At 39.7% G+C, this 26075-nt stretch overlaps 1 protein-coding gene across 18 annotated transcripts in view; it reads right to left on the bottom strand.

The window, feature by feature from the left end:
- The window catches only part of HECW1 (HECT, C2 and WW domain containing E3 ubiquitin protein ligase 1), a 203647-nt gene that overhangs the window by 29920 nt on the left and 147652 nt on the right, over positions 1–26075 (bottom strand). For 12 of the 18 annotated variants that reach the window (XR_004306356.1, XR_004306357.1, XM_032443004.1 and 9 more), the window contains 8 exons: positions 22799–22885; positions 21234–21384; positions 11597–11727; positions 10804–10925; positions 7770–7955; positions 7042–7176; positions 1119–1224; positions 825–921 (listed from right to left, as the gene is read on the bottom strand). Coding sequence is in view for 16 of the 18 variants with exons in the window: in XM_032443004.1 (XP_032298895.1) it covers positions 825–921; positions 1119–1224; positions 7042–7176; positions 7770–7955; positions 10804–10925; positions 11597–11727; positions 21234–21384; positions 22799–22885 (1015 nt within the window). In the remaining 2 variants the exon portion in view is untranslated. Of the gene's footprint in view, positions 1–824; positions 922–1118; positions 1225–7041; positions 7177–7769; positions 7956–10803; positions 10926–11596; positions 11728–21233; positions 21385–22798; positions 22886–23021; positions 23082–26075 lie in introns of all 18 variants that reach the window. The other 6 variants (XM_032443002.1, XM_032443003.1, XM_032443001.1 and 3 more) reach the window with 2 other exon arrangements.

Raw genomic sequence — 26075 nt, forward strand, 5'->3', positions numbered from 1 at the left:
AAGATAAAAAATTCTCAGTTTCAGAAATGTACATCTTGAAGCAGCAGTTTTCATTCTTTCTTTCTCATTTTATTTGCATGTATTAATTCCTTCAGGAAGCAAGTCTAATCCTTACTTCCAAAGAACTCTTTGTCTGGCTCTCGCGTAAATTATGAGTCAGGATGGCTATCAGAAGAAAATCACCAGAATATCTTGAAGGCTCTTCTGCTGCTCATCCTTTGCTTCTTTGCTGGGTCCCCAGCTGCACTTTTCACTATACAAAGCAAACTAAACCCTTGGGCCAAAGTCTGTGCTAGTGTACGCTGGTATGGCTAAGACTGACTAAAGCCATCTCAGGTTCTGGGCCAAAACAATTAATCTAACTTTTGGAATTAGAACGAATTTAAAATTGTCTTGGCTTTTAGTTTTGATTTTTTTCTTTTTTCTTTTTTACACCTAACAGAAAAGAAATGGGTGTAAAAAAACAGAGATATAATTTAATTACTTAGGAAAGGACTACCTTTAAGTCAGGAGAAAGAGTAAAGGCAGGAGTACTTCATAATATTGCTGCTTATAAAGTCTAGAATGGCTATGTCCTTGGCTTGAGTATAAATCTGACCACAAGGGAGAATTCTAACTTCTACTGGAATTACTCGCTTTTTGCTGTTCACTCCCATCAAAACTGTATGTTAATGCTATCTTCTGAAAAGCAAGGTGATAACTGTAGATGAAGATAGTTTCTGCTATTCAGTGACACTTAGCGACAGATTTAGTAGAATTTGCTTTTTTGACTACAGTAAATAACTTACGGAATTTGGTGTCAGCAATGTGGAACAAAGCAGTACCTGAGTGCGTGGTTTCTGGCCAAACTGGGCTGACGCTCTTGCAGCATCTCAAAAATGTTAGGCTGGCGTAGAAATGCAACAATCTTGTCATTGTAAGCTAAAAAGGGAAAAAAAATAATACAGAGTCTTTATTTACCATTGAGGGGGCCTTCTGGACATCACTGCGATGATGCAAGGGCCCACTGACTGCACTGCTAGTGAGACAAGGGACAACATAGAGCTACGTATGTGAATGACAAATTGTTCTAAAAGATGTTTTGTGAGCTCTGATTTGAAAAGGGAAATTTGGCTTACCCAGAGGTAATGTCTCATAATGATGCTGGTTTCGAATAGCTGTTACGAGACTATTGCCTGGTCTGGCCAACAGAGTAACTCCTCTGTTCCGAGAGACTTCAGAAGCCTACAACAAAGGAAGAAAGGAGAAGAATGAGCAAATGGCAGTCAGCAGCACGCCAACTGGTAGAAATGTTTTTGACCTTTACTTTTATGACTTTCAGAGTGAGTGGTCCATGATGCTGACTGACTGGAGGACAGAAAGTCTGCATGAAAATTATAGCTTTACATATCAGTCAGCGTAAAAATATCAGGTAAGGTTGTGCTCCCAAATGTAGGGACATTATTATCCACAACTATCATACCTCTTCTATGCCACAATGAAGGCAACAGAGTCCAGAAGTAAAAGCACATTAGAAAATGTCTTATAGTGATGGAGTTCTCTGTCAGTGAAAATAAAATCTCTGTCACATCATACAGTATCTTGTTCTAGCATAACTATATATATGTCAACATTTTTACAGCAATGTTAATTTGAAAAACAAAAAAACCACAACACTACAAGTATTCTCTCTGTATTGTTGAAAAGACATTTAACATCGGAATAATATGAGCAAGATGTAACTGCATTGAGCACAGTTCAGAAAAGAGCTTTTGCCTCACTTTCGTAACCAGAAACAGATACTGAATTGTATATGCTGAAAAAAAGAACATCAACTAAAAAAGTAGGTAAATAAGGAGAAATGAAGAAGAAATTTATAGCTGCTACTTAATTGAGAGACTTTACTTAAAGAATGCCACTGTCCTAAACACAGTATCTAAAGGAGGGAAGGCAGATTCATTGGGAGGTAGGCAGACACTTAGATCTGAGAATATAAAAAGCCATACAACAACAGCAATTTGTCTTCAGTATGTCATTATGTAATTTGGTTCATCTAATGCAGGGTAAACTGATAGATTTATAGACATCGTAATTGATTCTGAGATGTTGCAACCAGTGTGGAGTGTCCAACCCCAACACAGAGCCTTTCAATGATACAATATCATTTCCTGGGCTTTATATCACTGCTGGATTTGAGAAGCTTCTGCCTGTTTGAGCCCTCTACTAGCTTGCTGTGGTTTGGGTCAGTAAGGAGAGTTATATTACTGCTACATCTTTGTACATCCTTGATCTTTCTTACTAATAAGGAACTCTTGCCACTCCATTATGCACGCTTACTTATTTTTCTTTTGTCTTCAAACTTTCTACCATTCCATCATAGTGATTTCTACTGCAGGAAAAAAAAAATATATCTGAGAGAGAATGCAAAGTTTTCATCCAAAAATTAGGCAACCAAGAGTTTAATCAACAACATTTTCTCTCTAAAAGATTAACTCCCTTAAGAAAGTGCTCATGGAAGCCTCATTAGCATTATTGTCAAATTAAGTAATTTACAGTGCCATTTAACATCAAGAATCTACATAGATGAATATCAAAACAGAGGTCATTCTTTCAGGAGAAAAACTCAAATAGAGAAAAGCATAAATATTAAAGAATAATTTATGAAATGTTTTCTTGGAAGAGGGAAATGGGATTATTATATGCAGATTTTAATTTTTTTTCCCCTTAAATAAACAACATAGCCCATTCAGCATGTACAGATTAAGTTAAAAGTAGCAGTTTGAGTCTCTGCTTGACCTGTTAGTAGTTGGATAAGCTCTGAATAAAAACACTTCAAAGCAATAGGCAGCCTTCAACAGAATCTGTTTGGCTGTTCTCTGTTCTCTTCTGAGAATAAAATTAATTTCCGTAAAGCAAATAAAATGGCCATATTTCATAAAACTTATTTTTATTCTTTAATTACACGAATGAATCTTAAAGGTACACATGGAATATCAAAACAATTATTATTTTGCAATGAAAGGTATTCAATTCAATACCACAGATCTTTAGCAACAGTCAAGGACATGTTTTGACAAACTGAAAAGATTTGTATGATTTGTGGACATCACGGAAGGGTGAGCCGGTGATCACCATTTGTTACATGATGACCACAACCTAATCACTGCACTAGATTTAGTCAGGGAAATCTGGAACTTGATGGTAAGACTGACACAGTTTGATGATTTTTGTTATTGGTATTCCACATCATAATATCATGAAGCATGCTGGAAGTTAATGAGTTAATGCTCCAGTTCCATGGATTGTCCATACTTCTGGTTACCTGTCCCAGAAGTGAAGAATAAATTACAGCTCCCAGAAGACTTCATTATTCTGTTTCTGTTTTCCGTTCAGAGGGAACAATAAAACTGACTGGGAGTCATGAAGCTCTCTCTATGCTCATCTCTGTAGTGTGTGCTGCCTAGTAACCTCACCTATAGCATTAGAGGAAGGCCGCTTGTTTTAGACACTCTCTCATTTTATTTGATTTACTAGCTTCGATTCTAATTATACTGTATTATACTGTGTTATCTCCTATCCCACTATTTTATTTAGTAAATTAATTTTCTTCCTTAGCTCACTGCTGCTGTTTTCCTCCTCTGGGCCCATCTGCCTATCTTTTCCCTACTCTCTTTCCCTTTTTTCTGGGACATGGGTCCATGAGTCCCTTCCTCCCCATTAATCACAGAACTAAGCTGAACTGGGCTGGAATCATGAAAAAGACAAAAATGGCTTTTACATGGAGTACATCCTTCAGAAAAGCACTGTGTTTTGGCCTGAGAATATGAAAAAATGGAGATGTAATCACGATGTAGATTAGTTCCTAATGATAACTCTTCTCACTGAATTTCAACCCTTATGTCAATTGAATTGTTTAGATTTTACTTCCAATAACCAATTCTTGCAATACCTGTTTTTTGCTAGGTTAAATAGAATTCCACACATTGTATTTTCTTTTTGTCTGTTGCTGAGTACTGTGGTTATAATCTCTTAGAACCATGATCACTTCTTCATGATTGCACAGTTCAAAGCAATTGACAATTGTGTGAAGCTGGGGTATTTCTTTTTTCCCATTTGGGCTCATTTATCATAGAATCATAGAATGGCTTGGGTTGGAAGGGACAAGGCTACCAACCTCTAGTTCTGGTACTAGACCAAGCTTCCCAGGACCCCATCCAACCTGGTCTTGAACACCTACACAGATGAAACATCCATAACCTCTCTGGGCAGCCTGTTCCCGCACTTCACTAGTCTTTCTGTGAAGAACTTCCCCCTAACATCAAATCTTAACCTTCACTCCTAAGCTTAAATCTATTCCCACTTCTGCATGACCTATTGCAATTTACCTATGTAACTTATCCCTTGCAATTTACTACGATTTTTATCTGCTACTTCTGCAACTCATGATGTAGCATCACAAAGCCCCTGGGAAGTCCATAAAGACACTCAGCAACTCCTTTGGGCAGTTGGGCAGACTGACTGTTGCTTATACGTGCAAAAGCAGGAAGGAGAGTTTTGACTCTCAGTCTCCTTTCTATGCCTTCTCTGGCCTTCACAAGGAATCATGATTGAAGCTGCACTGCTCTGCTTTCTTTCATATCCATTTGGCATCTATGCATCTTGTTCAACACCAGCAGTCATCTTTCTTGATCCTTCATACAGAAGGATCTTGATAACAGATTCTGGAGGCTATACCACTACAACTAGCCTAGCCTGAAGATAGCTGAGACAAAGCCAGGAGAAAGCCCCTAGTGTGTTGCTACAGATATGATTTCCACATACTGGAGAGTTGGTCAGGGAGGAATCTGATGAGTTTTAAGAAGACCAAGTGTAGAGTCCTGTACCTGGGGAGGAATAACCGCAAGCATCAGTATAGGTTAGGGTATAACCTGCTGGAGAGGAGCTCTGTGCAGAAGGATCTGGGGGTCCTGGTGGACAACAGGTTGGCCATGTGCAAGTAGCATGCCCCTGTGGCCAAGAAGGCCTTAGGCATCCTGCTGTGCATTAAAAAGAACATGGCAGCAGGCCAAGGGCGGTGATACTCCCTATCTTCTCTGCCCTGGTGAAGCCACATTTAGAATACTGTGTCTGGTTCTGGGATCCTCACTTCAAAAAACACATGGTTCTCCTGGAAGGAATGAATTGAAGGGCCACAAAGATGATTAAGGGCCTGAAGCATCTCCCATATGAGGAAAGGCTGAGTAACCTGGGTCTGTATAGCCTGGGGAAAAGAAGACTGAGGGAGGTTCCTATCAGTGTTTATTAATATCTAAAGGGAAATGGATGACACTAGGCTCTTCTCAGTGTTGCATAGCCATAGGACAAGAAGTAATGGTCTAAAGAACTCAAACATAGGAAGTTCCACACAAACATGCAGAAGAACTTCTTTATAGTAAGGGTACAGTAAAAGAACACTGGAACAGATTGTCCAGAGAGGTTGTGGAGTCTCCTTCTATGGAGATATTCAAGACCCAGCTGGTCACCTACCTGTGTGACCTATTGTAAGGTATCTGCTTTATCAGGGGGACTGTACTCAGTGATCTCTTGAAGTACCTTCCAGCCCCTGCAATTCTGTGATTCTGTAAGTTAAAAATCTCACTCCAATACATGAAATTCTGTGATTCTGTGATTTATAGAACAAAAGTATGTCCAAACATACTGTGAAGAAATAGCATGAAACACAAAGTTTCATGGCCCAAATTGCAAATATTTGAATCTTTTCCCTGTAAGTGGTGTGCTTCCAGGCACTGATCCAAAGATCTTGGGAATCAATAGGAATGCTTCCAGAGGAGGTGCAATTATTCCCAGAGGGGAAACTAATGGCTATGAAAGCACTATGAGATCTGGGCCATGGTGGCAGTGAGAGTGCCAACACTGATAGCTGTTTAGATCGAAGGCAGCTCTTCACTCTCTTCCCTGTACATGACATTTTCTTTTTGGCAGCCCTGCAACCACTTGAAGAACTAAGTGTATTTCTTGTGTTAGGTTGGCTGAGTAGCTCAGCAGCGTTTCTGTCCTTTACAGGGTGGATTTGTAATCAAGCCTCAGAAAAGTATGAGCCCAAATGTGAATCATCACAGAGGTGGCTTTCACATTCATATCACTTGAATCAGTCACAATAAAAACATTAAAGTGCAGGCTGCTGGCAGAGGGAAGTTGTTGAAGTGGTGGGAGGACAGGACTTAAAGAGACACTGATGCACTTCAGTATTCTGAAAATATTGTGCTGTATTCACACAAAAGACTCCATCAAGGCTACTTATGTCTTGCCTGCCCTTGGTGCTGAAGCACTGACCTCACACTTAAATGAGCTCCTGATTCTAAGTTCCTTTGGTAGTAGGAAGTGTTCAGGCTGGTCCCACTGGAACAAGTGTCAATGTCAATTTCACAAACACTTCTCCTAATGATTTTCTGCAAGAGATAGATCCTGTGGCCCTTACACATATCTACTCCCATTCAGCCACAATCTTTACAAATCTTACACTGTATAAGAATCTGATTACCACTATCCTTTCCTTCTTAACTCCACAAAACAAAAACAGGATTTATGTGCCTGCTATCCTTCCCACACTACTCAGTGAAATAAGTCATCTCTATGAAACATAGGAAAGATTGTTTAGCATGATTTCAATGCAATAATATGCATTACTGTACCCACTAGGGAGTATATCTCTTCAGAGAACAGTGCCACAGTGGAGAATGAAGAAAGATACAAGGCTGCTGAAGTATCAAAGTATACAAATAAAGAGTGGCTTGCCTCTACTAAAGCAAGACAAGGATGGCAAACATGGGTTCTTTTAAAATCTGTTTTATCACCATTTCACTGTAATTTTTAGTGTACTTGTTTATTATTTTATTCTGAAAATGGTAAAAATATAAATCTTCATTATCAGCAAACACTCACAGAAACCATTCAGAAAGAACTCTTACTTCTTTGGAAGATAAAAATCCACAAGACCTTTTTTTCAACACATTTTAAACTGACTACTGTGAAAAGGGATCAGTGTTGATACTAGTTGGTTACCTCTCCAGCACTGTAGCTACGAAGCCGCTGAAGATGTTGCCTGTGAGTCAAGTGATTAGGAAGACGACCATTCTGCAGTGGGATCCTGGGATCTATGAATGTGGTAGCACGACTGTTGTGGTCAACGAAGAAAGACTGAAATATACAGGAACAATGTGGTGTGATTATTTTTGGAAGAAGAAAGCCAACAAGTGTGACAGTACTGTGGCAACAGACGGTGAAAACCACTAGAAACTGCATATCAGAAATCCCCCGTTAAGGCATAGCCCACAGATAGTATCTTCAAATGATAGGACTTTCTTAGCCAAATTTAGAACAGCTCTTGGAAAACATCTGAAGCTACAGAGCTCAAAATTACATGTAAGAGCCATGAGGCAAGCAAGGCAGAAGAGAAGAAAATCACTAGGGAGCACTGTTTATTTGGTAGCAAAACCTCACGGAAGCAGACACTGTCACTTGCATGACAGACCTCTACTCTGGATGAAACCTTCATTAGTCCAGTACTTCCTCAGATATGGTGCAACAATCCGCAGGAAGCTAGAAGGTTACCACTATGCTCTACAAAATTTGTTCCTGATGGTTTTTTGTTTTTTTTTTTTCCCCCTGCTTTTAAAATAACTGCTTGCTGCAAGTTATTTAATCCAAATTTTTTCCATTTTTGAGATAAGAATGAGGGAACCTTCAGTGATCACATAGCTTGAAGTGATTTGTTTTGTTGGTACTCTTACCTTGCCCTGCTGGTCAGTTTTTATTTCCCAGCCACGAGGAAGCTCTAGTCGGGTGTCAGCAAACATGTTGATAAAATTTACAAGGTCTCTGTTGTGCTGATAGCGCTCAAAATTACGAGCATCTCTACGGATCTTCAGAATCATATGCTTCAAGCAGGTACTGTTAGTGAAGACTCGATAGGCACTCTTTGAAATGGAAAATAGAAGTGAGAAAAAACAGTTCTAATTTCAAAATGAAATGCTTAGTTATTTCTTGGGACATCTATCCAAAGAAATGAAACACATACTGTGAGAGTTGCATTAAACTGAACAACTATTTTACACAAACATTTAGAAGTAAGAAATACAATGTGGAAAGCCAAACATTTCTGCACACTGTTCAGTTACCCTCCATACAAACTGCTTAATAAAGCACACTACCTATTCAAGCTGCATATAGTTGTGTCTATTTCATTTCTTTCATAGACTAGCAGGAAGCCTGCTTGTGTGACTGGATGATCCAAGAAAGGTGCAAAGACTGCTGTGAACAATGTATTTATGGTATGATTAAAATTAAGATGGTTTTGGTAGGATTTATCAGCTGAAGAGGACTGCAGAGCAGATGTCTGTCAGGATGTTTGTTACCTTATTTATGGTCACTTTATAGTGACAGAACAGAAACAGACACATTCAATTGCCTATTTTTGGAAGATATCAGTTGCTTCCTGGAAATGAGCATTTGTTTCTGCATTGACTAAAAAGCCTGTCAGATGGAGATGTTTTTATGAGTCACATGAATACCATCCTGAAGGCAAATAGTCATATCTCATCATGGACATTAAGAACACTTTTTAGGAGAATATCCAGTTAAGCAGATCTGAGTTAATGCTGATCCAGGTGCAGAAAAGGAGGCAAACTGAACTGTATTTGTTGCCACAGTGTATTCAGTGATATAATACCACAAAATACACATTTGGAGGCAACATTTTTTCTCATCCACAGGCCGCTACTCTTGGACCTTTACTCCAGGGAAAAGGTTCCAGACAGGGTAGGAAACTTCACAGAAAATGTGCACTTCTTCTGAGCATTTCACAAGACAGAAAATGAGTGCTCTGGTTATACTGGTCACCTGAAAGGACTGAATTACTCACTAGAGCATTCATTATACTACATGAAATACTTTCTGCCTTTTCTCTCTTCTTGAGCAATTAAGGGTTAACAGAGAATTCCTGTCTCCACTGAAGTGAGTCCTAGTATGTTTATATGTAATCTGTCCAGTGAGTCTGGTTCCAAAAGCTTTGAATTCTCAATTTCTGTGTACTTTTAATGCATTTCTGCAACTACAATGCAATGAAACATTTACAAGCATTAGTTTTATAATGTGGGGTTTATAGTTGCAGTAGTGCTGAGAAGGGAATACTCTTTGCAGCAAAGGTCCTTAATTATGACAAAACATTGGTATATGTAGTGAAATCAACGAGATATTATCTTTGCCCTGAAAATAAAACCTGAATATACCTCAGGAAAGCTTTATGGTCACAAGCAGCTGAGTTCTCACCCTACTCCTTTACAGAAGTTCTATTTCACTCTAATATTTCATTAATAACTCTGACCAGCACTACAGAAACAAAAAACGTATAGTAGATTTATCTCTCAATAGAAATAAAGTATCTGCATAATGAAAGCCTTTCCCTTTTAACTCTAACCGCTGCATAAAGTTTTCCAAACCCACCTTCACTAGTATAATTAGTAGCTTGAAATTTTAATGGAGGCATGTTGCTAAAATATAACAACAGCATCAAGCCAGGAATTACGTGGGTCATTATTTCTGTGCAAGTGGAATCTATATGACTATTTGACAGATGTTTCAACAGATTGTTATTGTTTCCATGTTAGAGACAGTTTATAAGCTCAACTGAAAGCTTCTCTTGACTTTTTTTATTTCAGTAAGAAATGAAATTGAGATTTAAATCTGCTAAGAACTTTTTCTTGCACCACCACAGAAACATTTGCCCCTTCTGCAAATAACTATGCTGAATGAAAATTATACTGTTCCCAGACATAAATCCTCATATATTACTCTGTCAATGGAAGAAATTATGTGCACTCCATAACATAGTTCAGGTAACATCAGATGAGTAAATATATGTTGCCTTCTACAAGACTTCAGGAGCAATGAGCTCTGGCAGAGGCTTGGAGAAGGACAGGTGATTTCAATCCACAAAGTGCTGTGGCCAGAAGCAGTCATTCGTCATTACTTAAACACTGTGCTGAGATAACTCTTCAAATGTTTCAATTCCTGTTCATTGCAACAAGAAAGGGCATCCCTATCCAGAAATAGAGCGTTTTCCAAATATTCAGAAGTCACGTGTGGATGCCTAGCGAAACCTGCATTCTATATAAGGAAACCAAGACAGGAACTGCATCTTCTTGTGAGTTTTCCCTACATACTTGTCGTGGTGAATCTACCACTGAACTTTTTCCACTCCACATCAGGTTTACAAACTTACTGTATTAATTAAAAAAAAAAAGAAAAAAAGAAAAAAAAAGTTATTTTAATGTTTGAAACTTCATTTTTATTCTTGTCCTTTTTGTTCCAAAATAGCTACACTGACTTGAGTCAGTATTTCTTTCATTGCTTTATGCCTACCTGCTTCTTGAGAGTGCAAACTGGAGTTAATAACTTTTCCCCTCTCTCTGTTCCCCTGAGATTTTTTTGCAATCTGAGTGAGGTTCCTCAGGAATATGGCTCCAAAGGTAACAACCTAACTCCCTGCAGGAACAGACAACAGAATCATCAACCTGAAATCAAGGGTTCCTGCTTATTCTGGAATAACATTAATAAGCTTCTCTGTGCCAGGGAATTCCCTGTGTGTGGCAGAATCCTAGCAAGATTTTTCTTGGCACAGTCTGTCTGTGCTGTCCTCAACCTGGCCTTGTGCTCAGAAAAGACAACCAAGCCCAAAGTCACATAATTCGAATTCACTGTGCATTCTCCCTTGAAGGCCTCAGGCACAGTACTGGGACTCAGAATAAGCAAATCATAACTACTCACATAGTTTGCATGCAGCACAGTAAAGAACTCAGGATTGGTGATAAACTTCACAGCTGGAGACTGCAGCAATAAGGTGATTTTTGGAGAATTCACAGGAGAAAGGGAACCTTCCCTCCTAATCTCTGGACAGAAACCAAAAGAAGCACAGTTTTATTAACAGTGGAAAAGACAGTGGGCTCATGCCAAGAGGAAGAATCAGTTTGGCTACAAAGCGCTTTAACTACAAGAAAACTTTCAAACAGATTAGTTCCCTCCTCTGTTATGAGGCTTTGTCATATAGTTAGTGATGAGTAAAAACACAGCTGTGCCTCCTTCAGTGGCAGCTCTCTTAGATCTGCTAGTAGCTTATCACAAAGCTGTACTCATAAAAAAACACAAACATATTCCATACTCTATGCCAGGGCTACTGCAGGTGTGACCACACAAAGAAATGTGGTAGTGCAGAAACCATGCCCATAAACAATAAACTGAAAGGCCCACAGTTTATCACAATGCAGCAAAAATAAAACAGAGCTGTTTTTACCACTACTGCATTGAACAAAAACAGACACCATCTTCATTTTATTTTAAAATCATTTTTTCCTAAAATAAAAATGCTCTGCCTTAATAGTTGTTTAAAAAAAAAAAAAAGAAAAAAAAAAAGAACCTTTTTATCTGTCTTTGTATCTGTAGCTTCAGACCTAAACCTTTTTTTCTTTATAGCACCCTGCTATTCTATTCCTCAGCATTCCTCAAAACTGAATGCCAACACTGAGTAGCACTGAACATGCCCTCAATAACTATTTTCACATACCTGAGCTTGGTTGGGAAGGCTCTGCCTCAGAGTCACTTCCTCCTCCAGTGGGAACTCTCTCCACCCTGTTGTTTGCTACACCATCATCTTCAGTCCTCTCTGTTGCAATTGTTCTCTGGATATTTTGGTATCTGCATACATTTAGAGTAGGGAATAACATGTCTTAGTTAACAGAATAGCATTCTCATACTTCCTACATTAATAATCAGTGCTGTTTTTGAATGATTCCAATATTTTTACCTCCTTGAAATGTTAAATCTGTTCACACCCAGGGCCAACCATTACTCTGTCTGTCTGGCATTTTGTGCTACAATAGCTACACTAAAAGTCAAGGGAGACTCAAAAATCAAGTTCACAAAGGTACTTGAACTACAAATTTCTATTAGTCTTCTCTTTAAAGCTAAAACCTAATCTAAAAATATTAGTGGATCACAGTTCTCTTTCTCTCTTCATCTTAGGGTAGCAAAATCTGTGGTGCACTGATACCCTTCTGCCTTGCTTACTACAATATCGATACAATATGCTCAACCCTAACATAGTAAAGGATTAAACACTAAAAAGGTAAAAGTGTTCACAATGTGGATGATGATATAGCATGGCCACTTGTTGAGAACACTTCTATTTTGGTAGGCAATTTGTAATGCAGCCAAGTAGACTGTATGAACTCAGAGAGCAACAACCTCATTAAAATGACCATAGAAGAGGAAAAATAGGACACAACACATCCTGAGTGAAAAGCATAACAATGTGTAATATCCACTTATGGAAATTAATGGGATTGGATATTAGCTTGCATTGGGTGGTGACCAGCTAAAGAACAAGAGAGAAGAAACAATACAGACATAAGCAAAAAAATGTGAGGAGGATGACAGAAGTAAATGCTGAACTGAAACCTGCAAACACCTTTAAAAACTATATAATTTCCATATTAATTATGGAACTAATTGCCACATTAATTGATGCTAGAAGGACTAATAACTCTTAGAGATTATTCATATCTCAAATACTTTACCAAATCAGGAACAAAGTATATATCTGGCTGTGGAAATAACTGTTTCAAATATGTACTACACAAAATAAATTCTAGTTAACTTGTTCACTCATACAAACAGATGAATAAGAAGAGAGATCGTGATTTCTTTGGTGCTACTAGTAAGCCATGAATGTAAATATTTTTATATATTTAATAAGATAATGTATTTTAAATCCAGAGAGAAAGAAGGAAGTAGAAATAAAAGGGAAAGAAAGAAAGAAAAAAAAGGAAAGAAAGAAAGAAAGAAAGAAAGAAAGAAAGAAAGAAAGAAAGAAAGAAAGAAAGAAAGAAAGAAAGAAAGGGAAAGAAGAAAAAGAGAGAAAGAAAGAAAAAAAAGTCTTGTTATGAATTTATTAACTTTAAATTTTTAATCTGTAAATAGTTTTGGGATTGCACTTCCTAAACATACATAAACAAGACTGGCATTGACTAGCATTTATAATTGAATGTCGAACATTGTTTTTCCCATTTTCTTGACTTAGGCTCTTGTTTCTCTCATCTCATATTTGACTTAGAATTTTTAATTACTTTCTCCCTCTCTCTATGTTAAATTATATTTTATTCCAAACAGAAAATTGGTCAGGAGTTAGTTCCCTAAAGAGACCTGGTATCAGTAAAGACAATGGTGATTTGTTTTTTACACTTCCAATAAGCAGTGAGTGTCTCCAATTAGTTACTGCAATCAACTTTTGGCAGATGAATTAAGAAAAAACAGTTAAGTTCTAATAGATTTACACTAAACTTTCAGAGTAGTATTTATATCCTTCAGCATTCAAGCATTTATAAAACTGCATTTAATGTATCAATGAAAGCTCAACAAAGAGCAAATTTAGATTTTTAAAAAGATGGGGGTGTTCTATTTGTGAAGCAATATACGTCTTACACAGAAATTCTGATAGCAGATTTCATAACAGCATGAATTTACATTAGTTGCTATGTCCCTCTGATTTAGACCTACACTTCACATTTTTTTTCACTTGACTACAGGCAAATGAATAAACTTTCCATTCCATTACTGGAGGAGTTACAACACTTATGTACACACAGCAATATACATGTTTTTATAAGGATTCATGTAATCAAGGGATACAAGCACATTAATAAAAAAAAACAACAAAACAAAACAAAAAAACAGCTGTAGAGCTGGGCAGTAAGAAACCGGATGATGTTTAACAAAAGCAAGTGTAGAATCTTGCCGCAGGGAGGAATAATTGCACTCCACCAGTACAGCTGGGTAATACCTGCTGGAGAGGAGCTCTCAGAGAGGAACCTGGGTTCCTGGTGGATGATCAAGCAACAATTGTCCCTCTGCTGCCAAATGGCCAATGCATTCTGGGGTGCATTAGAAAGACATGGCTATCAGTAAGGGAGGTGATCCTCCCCTCTACTGCTGCCCTGGTAAGGCTCATTCTGGAGAATGTGTCCATTTGGGCTCCAGTACAAAAAGATTCCGTGAGGCCAAAAAGATGGTGGAAGAGAATGGATCATCTCCCCTATGAAGTAAAGGCTAAGTGAACTGAGTCTTTTCAGCCTTGAGAAAAGAAGACTGAGAAGGGGACTTGATCCAGATTTGATAAATATCAAAGGATGCAGGGTGCAAAGGAGCAAGGAGACCCTTTTCAGGCATTGGTGTGGAGACAGGACAAGGGGAATAGAAGAACTGGAGCAATAGGAATCGGCATGAGTGTGTGCAAGAACTATCTTATAGTAGGTATATGAGCATGGAAACAGGCCTGCCAGGGGGGTTTGTGGATCCTTCTCTGGAGACCCGCCTGGGTTTTTAGGCCAGGCTGCTAAAGGGGAATGTTGTGTGGTGTGTACTACCAGGCCTCTGATCAGGAGGAGGAGTTATGAGGCCTTCACATAAATACTGGAAAGCGGCACCTCCCAGGCCGGTACTTACGGGGATATTCATTATCCAGCATATTAAGCTGCGAGCTAACACGGCAGGCATGCGCGTTCCAGACAATTCTTTGCGTGCATTGAAAGATATACTTCCTGATGCAGGTGTAGAGAACCGACGCGGGTGGGGCATTGCTGGACTGTATTACTCACATCAATAAGGAAGACTTGTTAAAGAAGGTAAAGATGTCGGGGCAAGCTTGCGGATAGTAGTGACCTTGGAGATGGTGGAGTTGTACGTCGATGTGCGAGTATGAAGCAAGCAAAAGTAGGATGCTTACCTGACTTAGGAGCGAGCCAACTTTGATTTCTTCGGACTACTTTGGGCTATCCAGTGGCATGGAGCAGAAGGGCAAAGGGGCCTGTGATATGAGATGGTTAGCGTTTAACGGCTTTCTTCCCAAGCCAGGATCGGTGCATCCTGTGAAAGAAATCGGGAAAGGATTGCAGGAGACTGTGTGGATGAGCTCAGTGGAAGCTCGACGGAAAGAAGAAAGTACATGGATTGTGGTAAAAGGGTTGACCACTTGGAACAATACAAGAATGTAGTCATGGGAGCCAGAGGATGCGACCAGGAAGGCAAAGCCCACTGGTAGTATGAATCAGCTAAGGAAATAAAGAGGATAAAAAAAAGCTGTTTTTAAAGACGGTTAACAGCAAAAGGAAGGTAGGGAAGAATGTGGCCATATTAGGTGAGCGGGGCGCTCTGTATACAGGTGGTTGATGCTGAGAAGGCCGGAAATACAGGAAGCTTCTTGCTTCTGTTTAGTGAAAGAGCTCTCCCTCAGAATCCGACGCCTGGAGGTTGATGAAGGAGTCTGGGGAATGAGAGTTTCCCTTTAGTCATGGGAAGAGGTGGTCCGTGAAGGCCTAGGAAACATATAGGTTAAATCCATGGACCTGATGGGGTGCATCCGTGTGTGCTGAGAGAGCTGTGGATAATCATTGCTGACTGCTCGCTGATCTTTCAGAGGTCTTGGAGAACTGGGGAGGGCCCTGAATGTAACTGGAGGAGCCAATGTCACCTCCAGTCTTCAAAAAAGGGCAGAAGGAAACCAACGTAACTTAGCCAGTCAGCCTCACTTCTGTCTCCAGGAGGTGAATGGAAACAGCTGTGCTGGATGCCATTCTCAGCAAATGGTGATAAGGAGGATTTATCAATGAGTTACATCAGCCATGGGTTCCACCAAGGGTAGGTCGTGCTCGCCAAGCTTGGAGTGGCCTTTTACTCGAAGATGCACTAGTGAGCTGTGGACAAGGGGAGGGTGAATGTAGTTCTACCTTGATTTCAGTAAGGCTTTTGATACTTGTCCCACATGGACATTCCTTATAATAAAAGGCTGAGGAATATGGGATAAGATGAGTGGACGGTGGCAAGTGGTGTGAGAATTGGCTGACTGGCAGAGCGCAGAGGGTTGCATTGTGCGGGCGGTGTCTGCTGGAGCCGTAACTAGCAAACGTCCCCCGGGGCGTCGGGTCCGGTTATGTTCAACATCATCTATCAACGACCTTGATGAAGGGATAGTGACACCCTCAGCAAGTTGTGATGACACGAAGTGGGGAGGGATTGGTGATACGCCTGAAACTGTGCTGCCAATCAGCTTTAGACTGGACCGGCTGAGAGCTGTCAGATAAGAAACGGATGAAGGTTTAACAAAAGCAAAAGTGTAGAGGTTTGCAGCCCTGGGTAGCAATAAATGGCATGCACCAAGTAAATGGCATGGGGAAGACCTGCTGGAGAGAGATCATCGCTGAGAGGGACCTGGGGTCCTGGTGGACGACAGATTAACCATGAGCCAGCAATGTGTGCCCTTGTAGCCAAAAAAAGCCAATGCATATATATCTGGTGTATAAAAAGGCAGCGTGGTCAGCAGGTCGAAGGAGTGGAATCCTCCACTCTTTATCGCTGGTGAGAGCATCATCTGGAATATTGTGTCCAGTCTGGGAGGTCCCAGTACGAAAAAGACAGGGATCTCCTTTGGAAAGAGTAATGGCGGGGCCACATAAATGGTGAAGGGCCTGGGAGCACTCCCCTATGAGGAGAGACCTTATAGGAAACATAGGGTGTGTAGCTTGAGAAAAAGCTGAGATGGACTTGATCCAGGTATATAAATACCTAGTGGGGAAGCCATAGTGTGAAGTCTGGTTCTTTTTCCAGTATGGTGGGGATACGTACTTCAAAGGTAATTGGATGAAAGAGTAAAGCATAGGAAGTTGCACGATGTGCGGAAGAACCTTCTTTTACAGTGAGGTGATGAGGCACTGGAAAGCGCTCAGGAGGTGGTAGTCTTCCTTCTCTGGAGTATTTAAGACCCGCCTGGACGCTCTGTGTGACATGTTATGGAGCCTGCTTTGGCAGGGGGGTTGGACTCGATGATCTCTGGAGGTCCCTTCCAACCCCTACAATTCTGTGATTCTGTGATTCTGTGGATGCCTATGTGCAACCTGGTGTAGGGAACCTGCTTTGGCAGGGGGGTTAGACTTGATGATCTCTGGAGGTCCCTTCCAACCCCTACAATTTTGTGATTTTATGATTCTGTGATTCTGTGAGAAGAAAGTAGGATTAGGCTCCCAGATTTGAACAGTCACAGCTGTGTTGAGTTTTTTTCTTTGTTTATTCTTTTTTTTTTTTTATTTTTTTATTTTTTTTAAGCTAAATTTCCAAAGCTTTGTGGTTTTGGCAGAGCTGGAAATACCAGGCTCCCTTGTAATTTTCTGGTTTTCCCATTCCCTCCCAGAAATGAAACCAGGAAGCTGAGTAAATTGGTTCAAAAAGAAAAGTGGACAAGTTTTTTCAAACTAAGCGGTTTTGAGTTCCATTTTGTTTATAGTAAATGTTCAGGCTGCTGGTAATTCTACCTTCAAGCCCCATGTTTGCTCTTGCCTAACCTAAAATGATTTTCAGGTGTTGCTGAAAACTGTTTCAAACAATGAAGTTTGAAACACAACAAACCAGTATTTCTAAAATGAGTGTTTAAAACAATGCCTACTATAACACTTTCCAATTAAAATTTATTTAAGCTTCTTTTGCTCATAATACATAAATCCAGAGACTCTAAATACCTGAAATTTGTTTCAGGACAAGGATAATTTTATAAATTCAAGCAGCCAGGTTGAAAATGCAGAAATCACTTTCCAATTCTGAAATGCCCAAGTTTTTTAACTGCATATTCACCATAAGTCTTGTTTATCAGAATCTTGAGAATGTTTTGTTCCCAAACTTCGAAATAACTGGAGAACTCCCTATTCATCATTTTAAAGCAATATAGCTCTTCAACAGAGCAGTTTTTTTCCTCTGTCCCAAGAAGTCATGACAATTTATGTCTCCAGTGGTATTCAGATAAAGAGAACTATGCCACTACTGAAAATCCTCTATACTTTTGACTTTGTAACTGAATTTCTAAATACCAAAAAATATAGAGATTTAGTGAAAAATGTTAGACCTATTAACATTCAATTACCAATCCAAACCAGTGACAAGTCATAAACCTGGAAGCCAGACAACCTACATAAAAATACAGAAGGAAGTTTGTGGCAAGGACATCACAAACGTACATACTCTGCAGTATCTGAGATAGTTAGTTTATGAATTAATCTGTGTTATTTAAAAGAATGTTACACTCCTAAAATCACTCTCACAGACACTTATTTCTAGTCTTAAGCGAGAGTTCAACTTTAAAAAAAATAATAATAAAAAATGCTGATGTATATCCAAAAAAGAGCTTTTTGTGGCAGAAAACGTGCTTATCAGTAGTCAAATACTCTGAGCTTTCATATAGTAAAATCCCTCTTATAGACAAATGCAAAATGGTAGAGGAGAGTCATGTAAATCCTTTGAAAAAAATCTAGATTTAGCATACACATTGGGACTTTTTTTTTGTTGTTTGTTATTAACATGGTAGCTTGATGCCTTCTGGGAAAGCTGTAAGGGAAAAAAATACAGCTTCTTTCACTTCTACGAGACATAATAAACATTATGAAATGCTATCCAAAGTAATACATTTGGAGAATAATTTATTTTTTTTTTTTCAAGAAAGAGATGATAGTGTCAAATTTCCATGTACAACAATGACTTAAAGAAGATTGATACACTCCCCAAAAGTTATGAACACTTTTCTGTGTTCATTCAGAATCCAGTTCTCCTTACATACTGTAATTCCAAAACTATTCTGCACAATGAAAACAATACTTCTAAACTTTGTATTTTACTTTTAGCTGCAGATCTTTCTCTTAGCACAGAGAAAAAGACCAAAAAACCTTTGTGTCATTTTACATGCTATAATTAGAATATAATTTCAGCTTTGCTGTCTAGAAAGGAAACCATATCATTATAGTAAGCAGGGAAAAAAAATAAAAATTGTCTGAAGAAAGAAGGGAGGACTTTTAACCACTGTTAAATTCAGCCCAAAAAGTGAGCAAAAGAAAGAAACAATAAACAAATCTATTTCTAGACCAGACACAGAATAGCCTGGGGTGGAAGGGACCTCAAGGATCATGAATCTCCATGATACCTGGAGGGCCACCAACCTCCACATTTAATACTAGGTCAGGCTACCTAGAGCCCCATCCAACCTGGTCTTGAACATCTCCAGGGTTGGGGCATCCACAATCTCTCTGGGCAGCCTGTTCCACCACCTCACCACTCTCATAGTAAAGAACTTCCTCCCCGACATCCAACCTAAATCTTATCCCCTTCAAGTTAAAACCATTTCCCCTTATCCTGATATTATCTACCCTTTCAAAGAGTTGACTCCTCCACTGTTTATATATATTACCTACTGCTTATATATTACCTAATGTTTATATATATTACCCTTTAGGTACTGAAAGGCTGCAGTTAGGTCACCCCACAGCCTTCTCTTCCCCAGGCTGAACAAACCCAGCTCCCTCTTCATAGGGGAGGTGCTCCAGCCCTCTGATCATCTTTGTGGCCCTCCACTGGACCCTATCCAACAGCTCCCTATCTTTCTTGTTCTGGGGGCTCCAGACGTGGATACAGTACTCCAGATGGGGCCTCACAAGGGCAGAGTAGAGAGGGACAATCCTCTCCCAGTCCCTTCTGGCCACCCCTCTTCTGATGGAGCCCAAGATACCATTTGCCTCCTGAACTGCAAGAGCACACTGTTGGCTCATACTAAGTTTTTCATCCAGCAGGACTCCCAGGTCCTTCTCTGCAGGGCTGCTACCAAGGACTGCTCCTTCCCATGTCTGGAATTCCCCCAGTCCAAGTGCAAAACCTTGTACTCTGCTGTGTTGAACCTTGTTAGATTCCCCCATGCACACCTTTCAGGTCTGTTGCAGTCCCTCTGAATGGCATCCCTTACTTCCACTGTGTCAACTGCACCACTCAGCTTGGTGTCATCAACAAACTTGCTGAGGTGCAGTCAATTCTACCATCAACGTCACTGATAAAGATGATAACGAGCATTGGTCTTGAGACAGACTCCTGGGAGACATCACTCATTATCAGCCTCCATCTGAACATAGAACCATTAATCACCACCCTCTGTGGCCTTTCAACCAATTTCTTATTCATCAGGTGGTTCACCCATCAAATCCACATCTCTCCAATTTGGAGATAAGGATGTGGTGGGGGACCATGTCAAAGGCCTTGCTCAAGTCCTGGTAAATGACAAAAGTTGCTTTCCCTTTGTCCACCAATGTTGTAATGAAGGGAAAATGTGTGTCATACTAAGATACATCTGAGCTAGCAAAGAATGAGCTGAAAGATTTAGAGCACCTATTACAGCACTAAGATATCCATCTCTATCTGGAAAGACACAGTACAGTACATCTCTATTAGAGCAGTGTTTTGCCCTAGAAAAAGACAGACCTTTTGGTGGGCTTAACTAGCTTGAGTAGAAATGCCACACTACTATGTAATCAGCAGTTAGCACAGAAACATTTGTAGTTGCTGCAGTGCAGTGCTAGGTGCTGAGCCATGAGTACCACTCTAAGAGTTAAATAGAAAAAGTAACTCTATCAGATGGAAGAGCACTCCTTTCTCTTTTGGGAGTAATTTCAAAAATGTTCTTCAAAGGCCGTTTCATACAGTTTGAAAAGTTTTGAAACATCTTTCACTCAACAGCACCCCTCATGTGGGCAAATTTGTGTACTGGATACCCATAGCAGGTACACCAAAACAGAAAGTCAGCAGCAGCCAGGGCAGGAAGATGTGTGTTTCCTTTGGACAATGAAAGAAGCTTAGGAAGCCAGTGGGATGCAGTGAGGAAGGAATCACAGAATCATAGAATGGCCTGGGTTGGAAGGGATTCCAAGGGTCATCAAGTTCCAACCCCCCTACCACAGGGAGAGCCACCAACCTCAAGATCTGGTACTAGACCAGGTTGCCCAGGGCCACATCCAACCTGGTCTTGAACATCTTCAGGGATGGAGCATTCACAGACTCTCTAGGCAGCCTGTTCCAGCACATCACCACTCTCTCTGTGAAGAACTTCCCCTGACATCCAATCTAAACCTTCCCTCCTTGAGCTTAAGACCATTTCCCCTTGTCCTATCACTCTCTACCCACGTAAAAAAAAAAAAACCAAAACGATTCTCCTCCTTTTTACAATCTCCTTCTAAATATCAGAAGGCTGAAATGAGGTCTCCTTGCAGAACTTCTCCAGGAAGGAAACCATTGGGGCATTTGTTGAGAAAAGAACGTGTATATCTTAGAGGAATACAGATGCAAGTGCTCACCGCCGGTTCAGCTGCTCCATTTGCTGGATAGAGCCAGACCTGTGGATCCCATCTGGTGTTGCTGCAGCTGTGGGGCGCTGCCATGTGGTAGTTCGGTTGACATGGTCAACGTAGAACACCCTCCCATGGCTGTCTATTCGAGCTTCCCAATCTGGGGTTGGAAAAAAAGGAAGGGAACATGCTGTCAGTGTGATATCTTCCAAGAAAATTATGTGGGGGGATACAAAAACATACATATATAGATTCACAGAGAGAAGATATATACACAAGATAGATACCATACACATGCCTATACGCGTGCAATATTTGTATATATATTCAACATACACATTCAAATGCATATATATACTATGTGCTTATCTATATGTATATATAGTATATGCATATACATAAATATTTCACACATAGTACATAAGTAGCCTACGGAATTTACCATCATAGACTACAAAGACACATTTTAAAACACTGGATAATTTTACAATTACTACTACTAGCTGGCTGGATTCATTACAGGTCAGGACAGCCACAGAGAACTGACACTTAGTAGAGAAGGATTAAATCTGTGCTAATGTGGCAAATCCATGTTTTATGTTTTGTTATGTTTCAGAATAAACATGCTTACACATGTTTCTTACAACAATTATAGGCTTGCCTGAAAACTGATCACAGCCTGATTGGACATATCCATACAAATCTCTGTAGATATACACAAATGATTTTCATAAACCTAGTGTTCTGATGAATGCCAACTTGACTGAATGCTTGCAGCATAATATTGAGCTTTCAGTCACTGCCTCCTTTTAATGTTCAAAGTTATCCCAGGATTGAAAACTAAATGTTCTGATGGTTTCTGGAAAATGGCAATACTGATTAAAAAAAAAAAAAAAAAAAAGTATGAGGAAAATTCAAGTAAGTGATTTACTTAACAAATCTCCACATTGGATTGCTTGGAATGTATGGAGTTGTGATACAAATGTGACTTGCTACCTTCATATTTCTACACAATCCATCAGCTAATGATGTACCTATCAATAAACACACACTTTCTGCTTGTGCTTATTACAAACCTCATGAATGCTCATATGGTAATTACCTTTGGGGGGAAAAACAATTTTCTATTCCCGTACTCTTACTGTGACTACTCTAACTGGAGAGTCCATTCCTTCTACATTCTCCTATGACCAAATTGGGGTTCAGCTGGACTTCACTCTTTACCTCTTATCTGCTACTGCTACTACGAGTAGAACTGAGTTGCATCTTTCTGTGCTGTGTCTGGAAACCCATTCTTCACAGTTTCCTTCTCCAGAACGCCAGCTATGGCTAAACTCAGCTCCCATATCTGGACTGGTCCTATCCTAGTGTAGGTAGTCTTAAGTCTGTGGCTGGTAGCCTGTGGCACATTATTCCTGGGAACCTAAAATGAACACCAAGAGTCCTTAGAGAGATTTTCTGTGATACTTCATAACAGCAAAAGCCTTATACACATGCATGATTTATTTTAGATTTGACTGTGAAAGTACTTTGGTAATTATAGGTGCAAAAACTACGCTAACATAAGTACATACATACAGTCTCTCTGTGAACATCATATAATATTAAGGGGAGGGCTCTCTGGTTATCCAACTGGGTAAGGTTTCTCAAGGATGTTGCAGCTGTATCAAGAACAAGAACATAGCTTCATGAAAACGATGTCTAAAACCAAACAGTGAAAGAGAGCACATAAAGCACAACAGATGCACATTGAATGAAATCAAACTTGACAGGGCAGGCTGAAGGCCAAAGCCTTACCAAGCATGCTGTCACCAGTAGTGGGTGTACCACCATGGCCATTCTGGAGCCATGCACTACCTGCAAAATCCCGTACAAGGAAATTATCTTGGCCAGATCAACGGTGACATGTTGTACCTTAAGATCACTAAGAAGGTCTTCTTGCTGTCCTAGTCATTACTTCACACTAGAGTACATATGTAACAAGCTGAGAATAATAAATCTCAATGGATAATTAAGGATTTGTTGGTAATGCTCATACCCACACTCTTATTAGTATACATAGAAGACAGCAATATTGAACTAGAACCTGCTGATCCGACACTTACTAAGAATAACATTATCCAATTACAGTGTAAATCTAGGGTTTCCAGCCCTTTGCATTACTTGCTCTAGACCCTATCTTGCAGTGTAAACAATTCTAATTCAGAATTCCTGAGCTTCTAAGTACAATCTAAGAGTACTTAGAGTACTACTTCTAAGTAGAATCTAAGAGTAACAAAACTTCTTCAGAGCTTGAAGGCGTGAACATTTCAGGTCAGAACTGTGCAGACTGGATTGCAGTTTCAGGATGGCTATCTCTGCAGGACTCATCAGACATCCTGCAGCATTATGTACAGACATGAACTACCTCTGTCAGTGAGCACTGCTTTATTAATTGCTGAATGTGTATATGCACCTGAAACCACATGTTGACACTTTTAGTGGCATACTGAAATATTAAGAACAGTGTCATGTGGCTTTTGGGACTTCCACAGTGATCCTAGATAAGCACTATTCCTCACAACAGCTTTTAAAATCAGCTGAAGAGCTATTCTTCTGATCACTTAGGAAGGCTGTTGAAAGAGTGGAAGGTGCTGGTATTTTGGTTGCACAAAGATGTCAGCTGAACTTTCTGCCTTCCCACAAGAAAACCAGTGAGTCATACAAGTCACTGAAGCTGCATACAATACCAGATTTGTGGACAGATGGATAGATACCTGCACAGAGAGATGAACAGGCTGACAGGTGAACTGACAGACAGGACTCAGGTTTTGAGCTATGCTCAAGTCCCTTCATGCTGCTTCAGGGGCACAGGTAATCCAGGAAGCAGCCAATTCTCTTCAGGCTTTTCTGTTACTTTTTCAGGCAAAATAAAACGGTGACTACAACAGACTAACCTTAATCTAACCTTTACAGAAGTAGCATACTCAAGCACAGAGTGGAGACAGGTCAGTACTTGTTTGTTTTCTAGTGATCCCCCTCCATCAGATGAGTCATATTTTACAACAGCATCTGAAACTGCTCTGATCTGTACCAGAAGATTTGACCTCTTCTGGCAGGCCCATAATCCTGGAGTGGCAAAATAAACAAAAAAAAGCTGATTTTCCCTTTCCAAGCTCAGCCACTCCTTTTGTACAGAGCAGTGCTGAACAGGGCACATATATTTTTCTTGGCTTCAGTTCTGTAGGGCATGTAGCAGTACTAGAAAATGCATGCATAATAAGATGTGAGCATTAATGCCATCAGAAGACAGTAAAAGCTCTGCAAATCTCCTGTCAATCTCATGTAGGCATTAACATTTGAGCTGATCACCACGACATTCCTAAACAAACAATAAATCTGGTCTACCTTAATTTCCTAAACAAAACTTTCTGAAACAAAATTTCCTCCCCAGTATCAACTGTTGTGCAGTTATGATGAAATTAAGTTATTCAGAAAACTCCCAAAGAGAAAAAGAACTGACCATAGAATATTCCATGGCCAATGTATAACCAGTCAACAATGATCTTGCAGCACTGACATTTTTTTCATCAGTGCAAAGAGGTTAATTTTGCAAGTAAGAAGAAAGCCAGGTTTGTTCACGTAACTGATGCTTAAAATACAATTTTTTTTTTTTCCCTTTCACACCACTCAAGAATTATTTAATTGTGATTAAGAGGCATTAAGGGCACTGAGACAGTGATACTGGATACTAAGATTAAGACTATAGCTTTCCTTTTGAAACAACTTTGAAATCTCACTAAGATCACTTAGCACTGCCTTCTTAGGTGATATTATCTAATTCAACTTTTTTTCCCCATAAAATCAACTTAGTAGAATCTATTCCCATTAAAGTCAATATACTTAATTCTCAGTGCTTTTATACAAAGTCTCAAGCCATTATTGGTAAAATGATGTTATAAGCAGATGATACAATAAAATCCTACAAAGGGATATAACTTCTAAACTGTGTTGTCATACACTGCTTTTCATATACTTAACCCTTGCGAAAGCACTCATGAAAATTAATTGTAGAAATACTTGCCTTTTAAGAATAATTACAAGAAAGAGGGAAAATGCATTGAATTGGTTACGGATGAATATGGGACATGGCTTCACTGTACATTTTGTTTATCTGAGGTGGTGTCAGCATCTATCACTAAGCCATCTAATTGGGAATGTGCCCTATTCACAAAACACTGAGTTAAGAGTGGGAGGAGGAAAAATATTTTCCTGTTACAGAGGTAACCATTCCTCATTTCATCATTCACTAGCATGCCACGTGGGAACTCTAATAAGACTTCACTGGGCTAAAGGTATTTGAATCATTTATGCTACTGTGCAGCTGACACCAGCATCAGGACTATATTTAGCTTATGGAATACTGACAACATGGCTGATGATGAATTACTTTTCAAGGGCACCACCGGACAAGTTCCCTCCTCGGGCTCTGAAGAAAACAGAGCGCTTTGTTCACATGCCTGGTTGTTTTTCTGAGACACTGCGTGCTTCGGGTTGTAAATCACGTGCTGAACTTGCAAGTTCATTCATAGCACGTTGCAGGGCAAAGACTGCACTCTGCTGGGCAGTTAGCGCTAATGTAAAAAGCGGAGTAATCCTCTAGGTACACAAGGGAAAAGGTACTAAGACAAGTGAAAATCTTCAGCAGTAGATACAGAGGTAAAAGTCCTGCCTTATCGGACCGCTAATCAGTTATTCTCCATAAAAATCTCTGATTTTTGTTCATATCAACTGCAGATGTCATTACTTCCAATAACAAACAGAACATTAAATTGATCACCAAATCAAAAAACAGTATGATGGCATTACCAT

Source organism: Coturnix japonica, chromosome 2 (assembly GCF_001577835.2).
Source record: "Coturnix japonica isolate 7356 chromosome 2, Coturnix japonica 2.1, whole genome shotgun sequence".
In the NCBI taxonomy this organism is placed as follows: domain Eukaryota; kingdom Metazoa; phylum Chordata; class Aves; order Galliformes; family Phasianidae; genus Coturnix; species Coturnix japonica.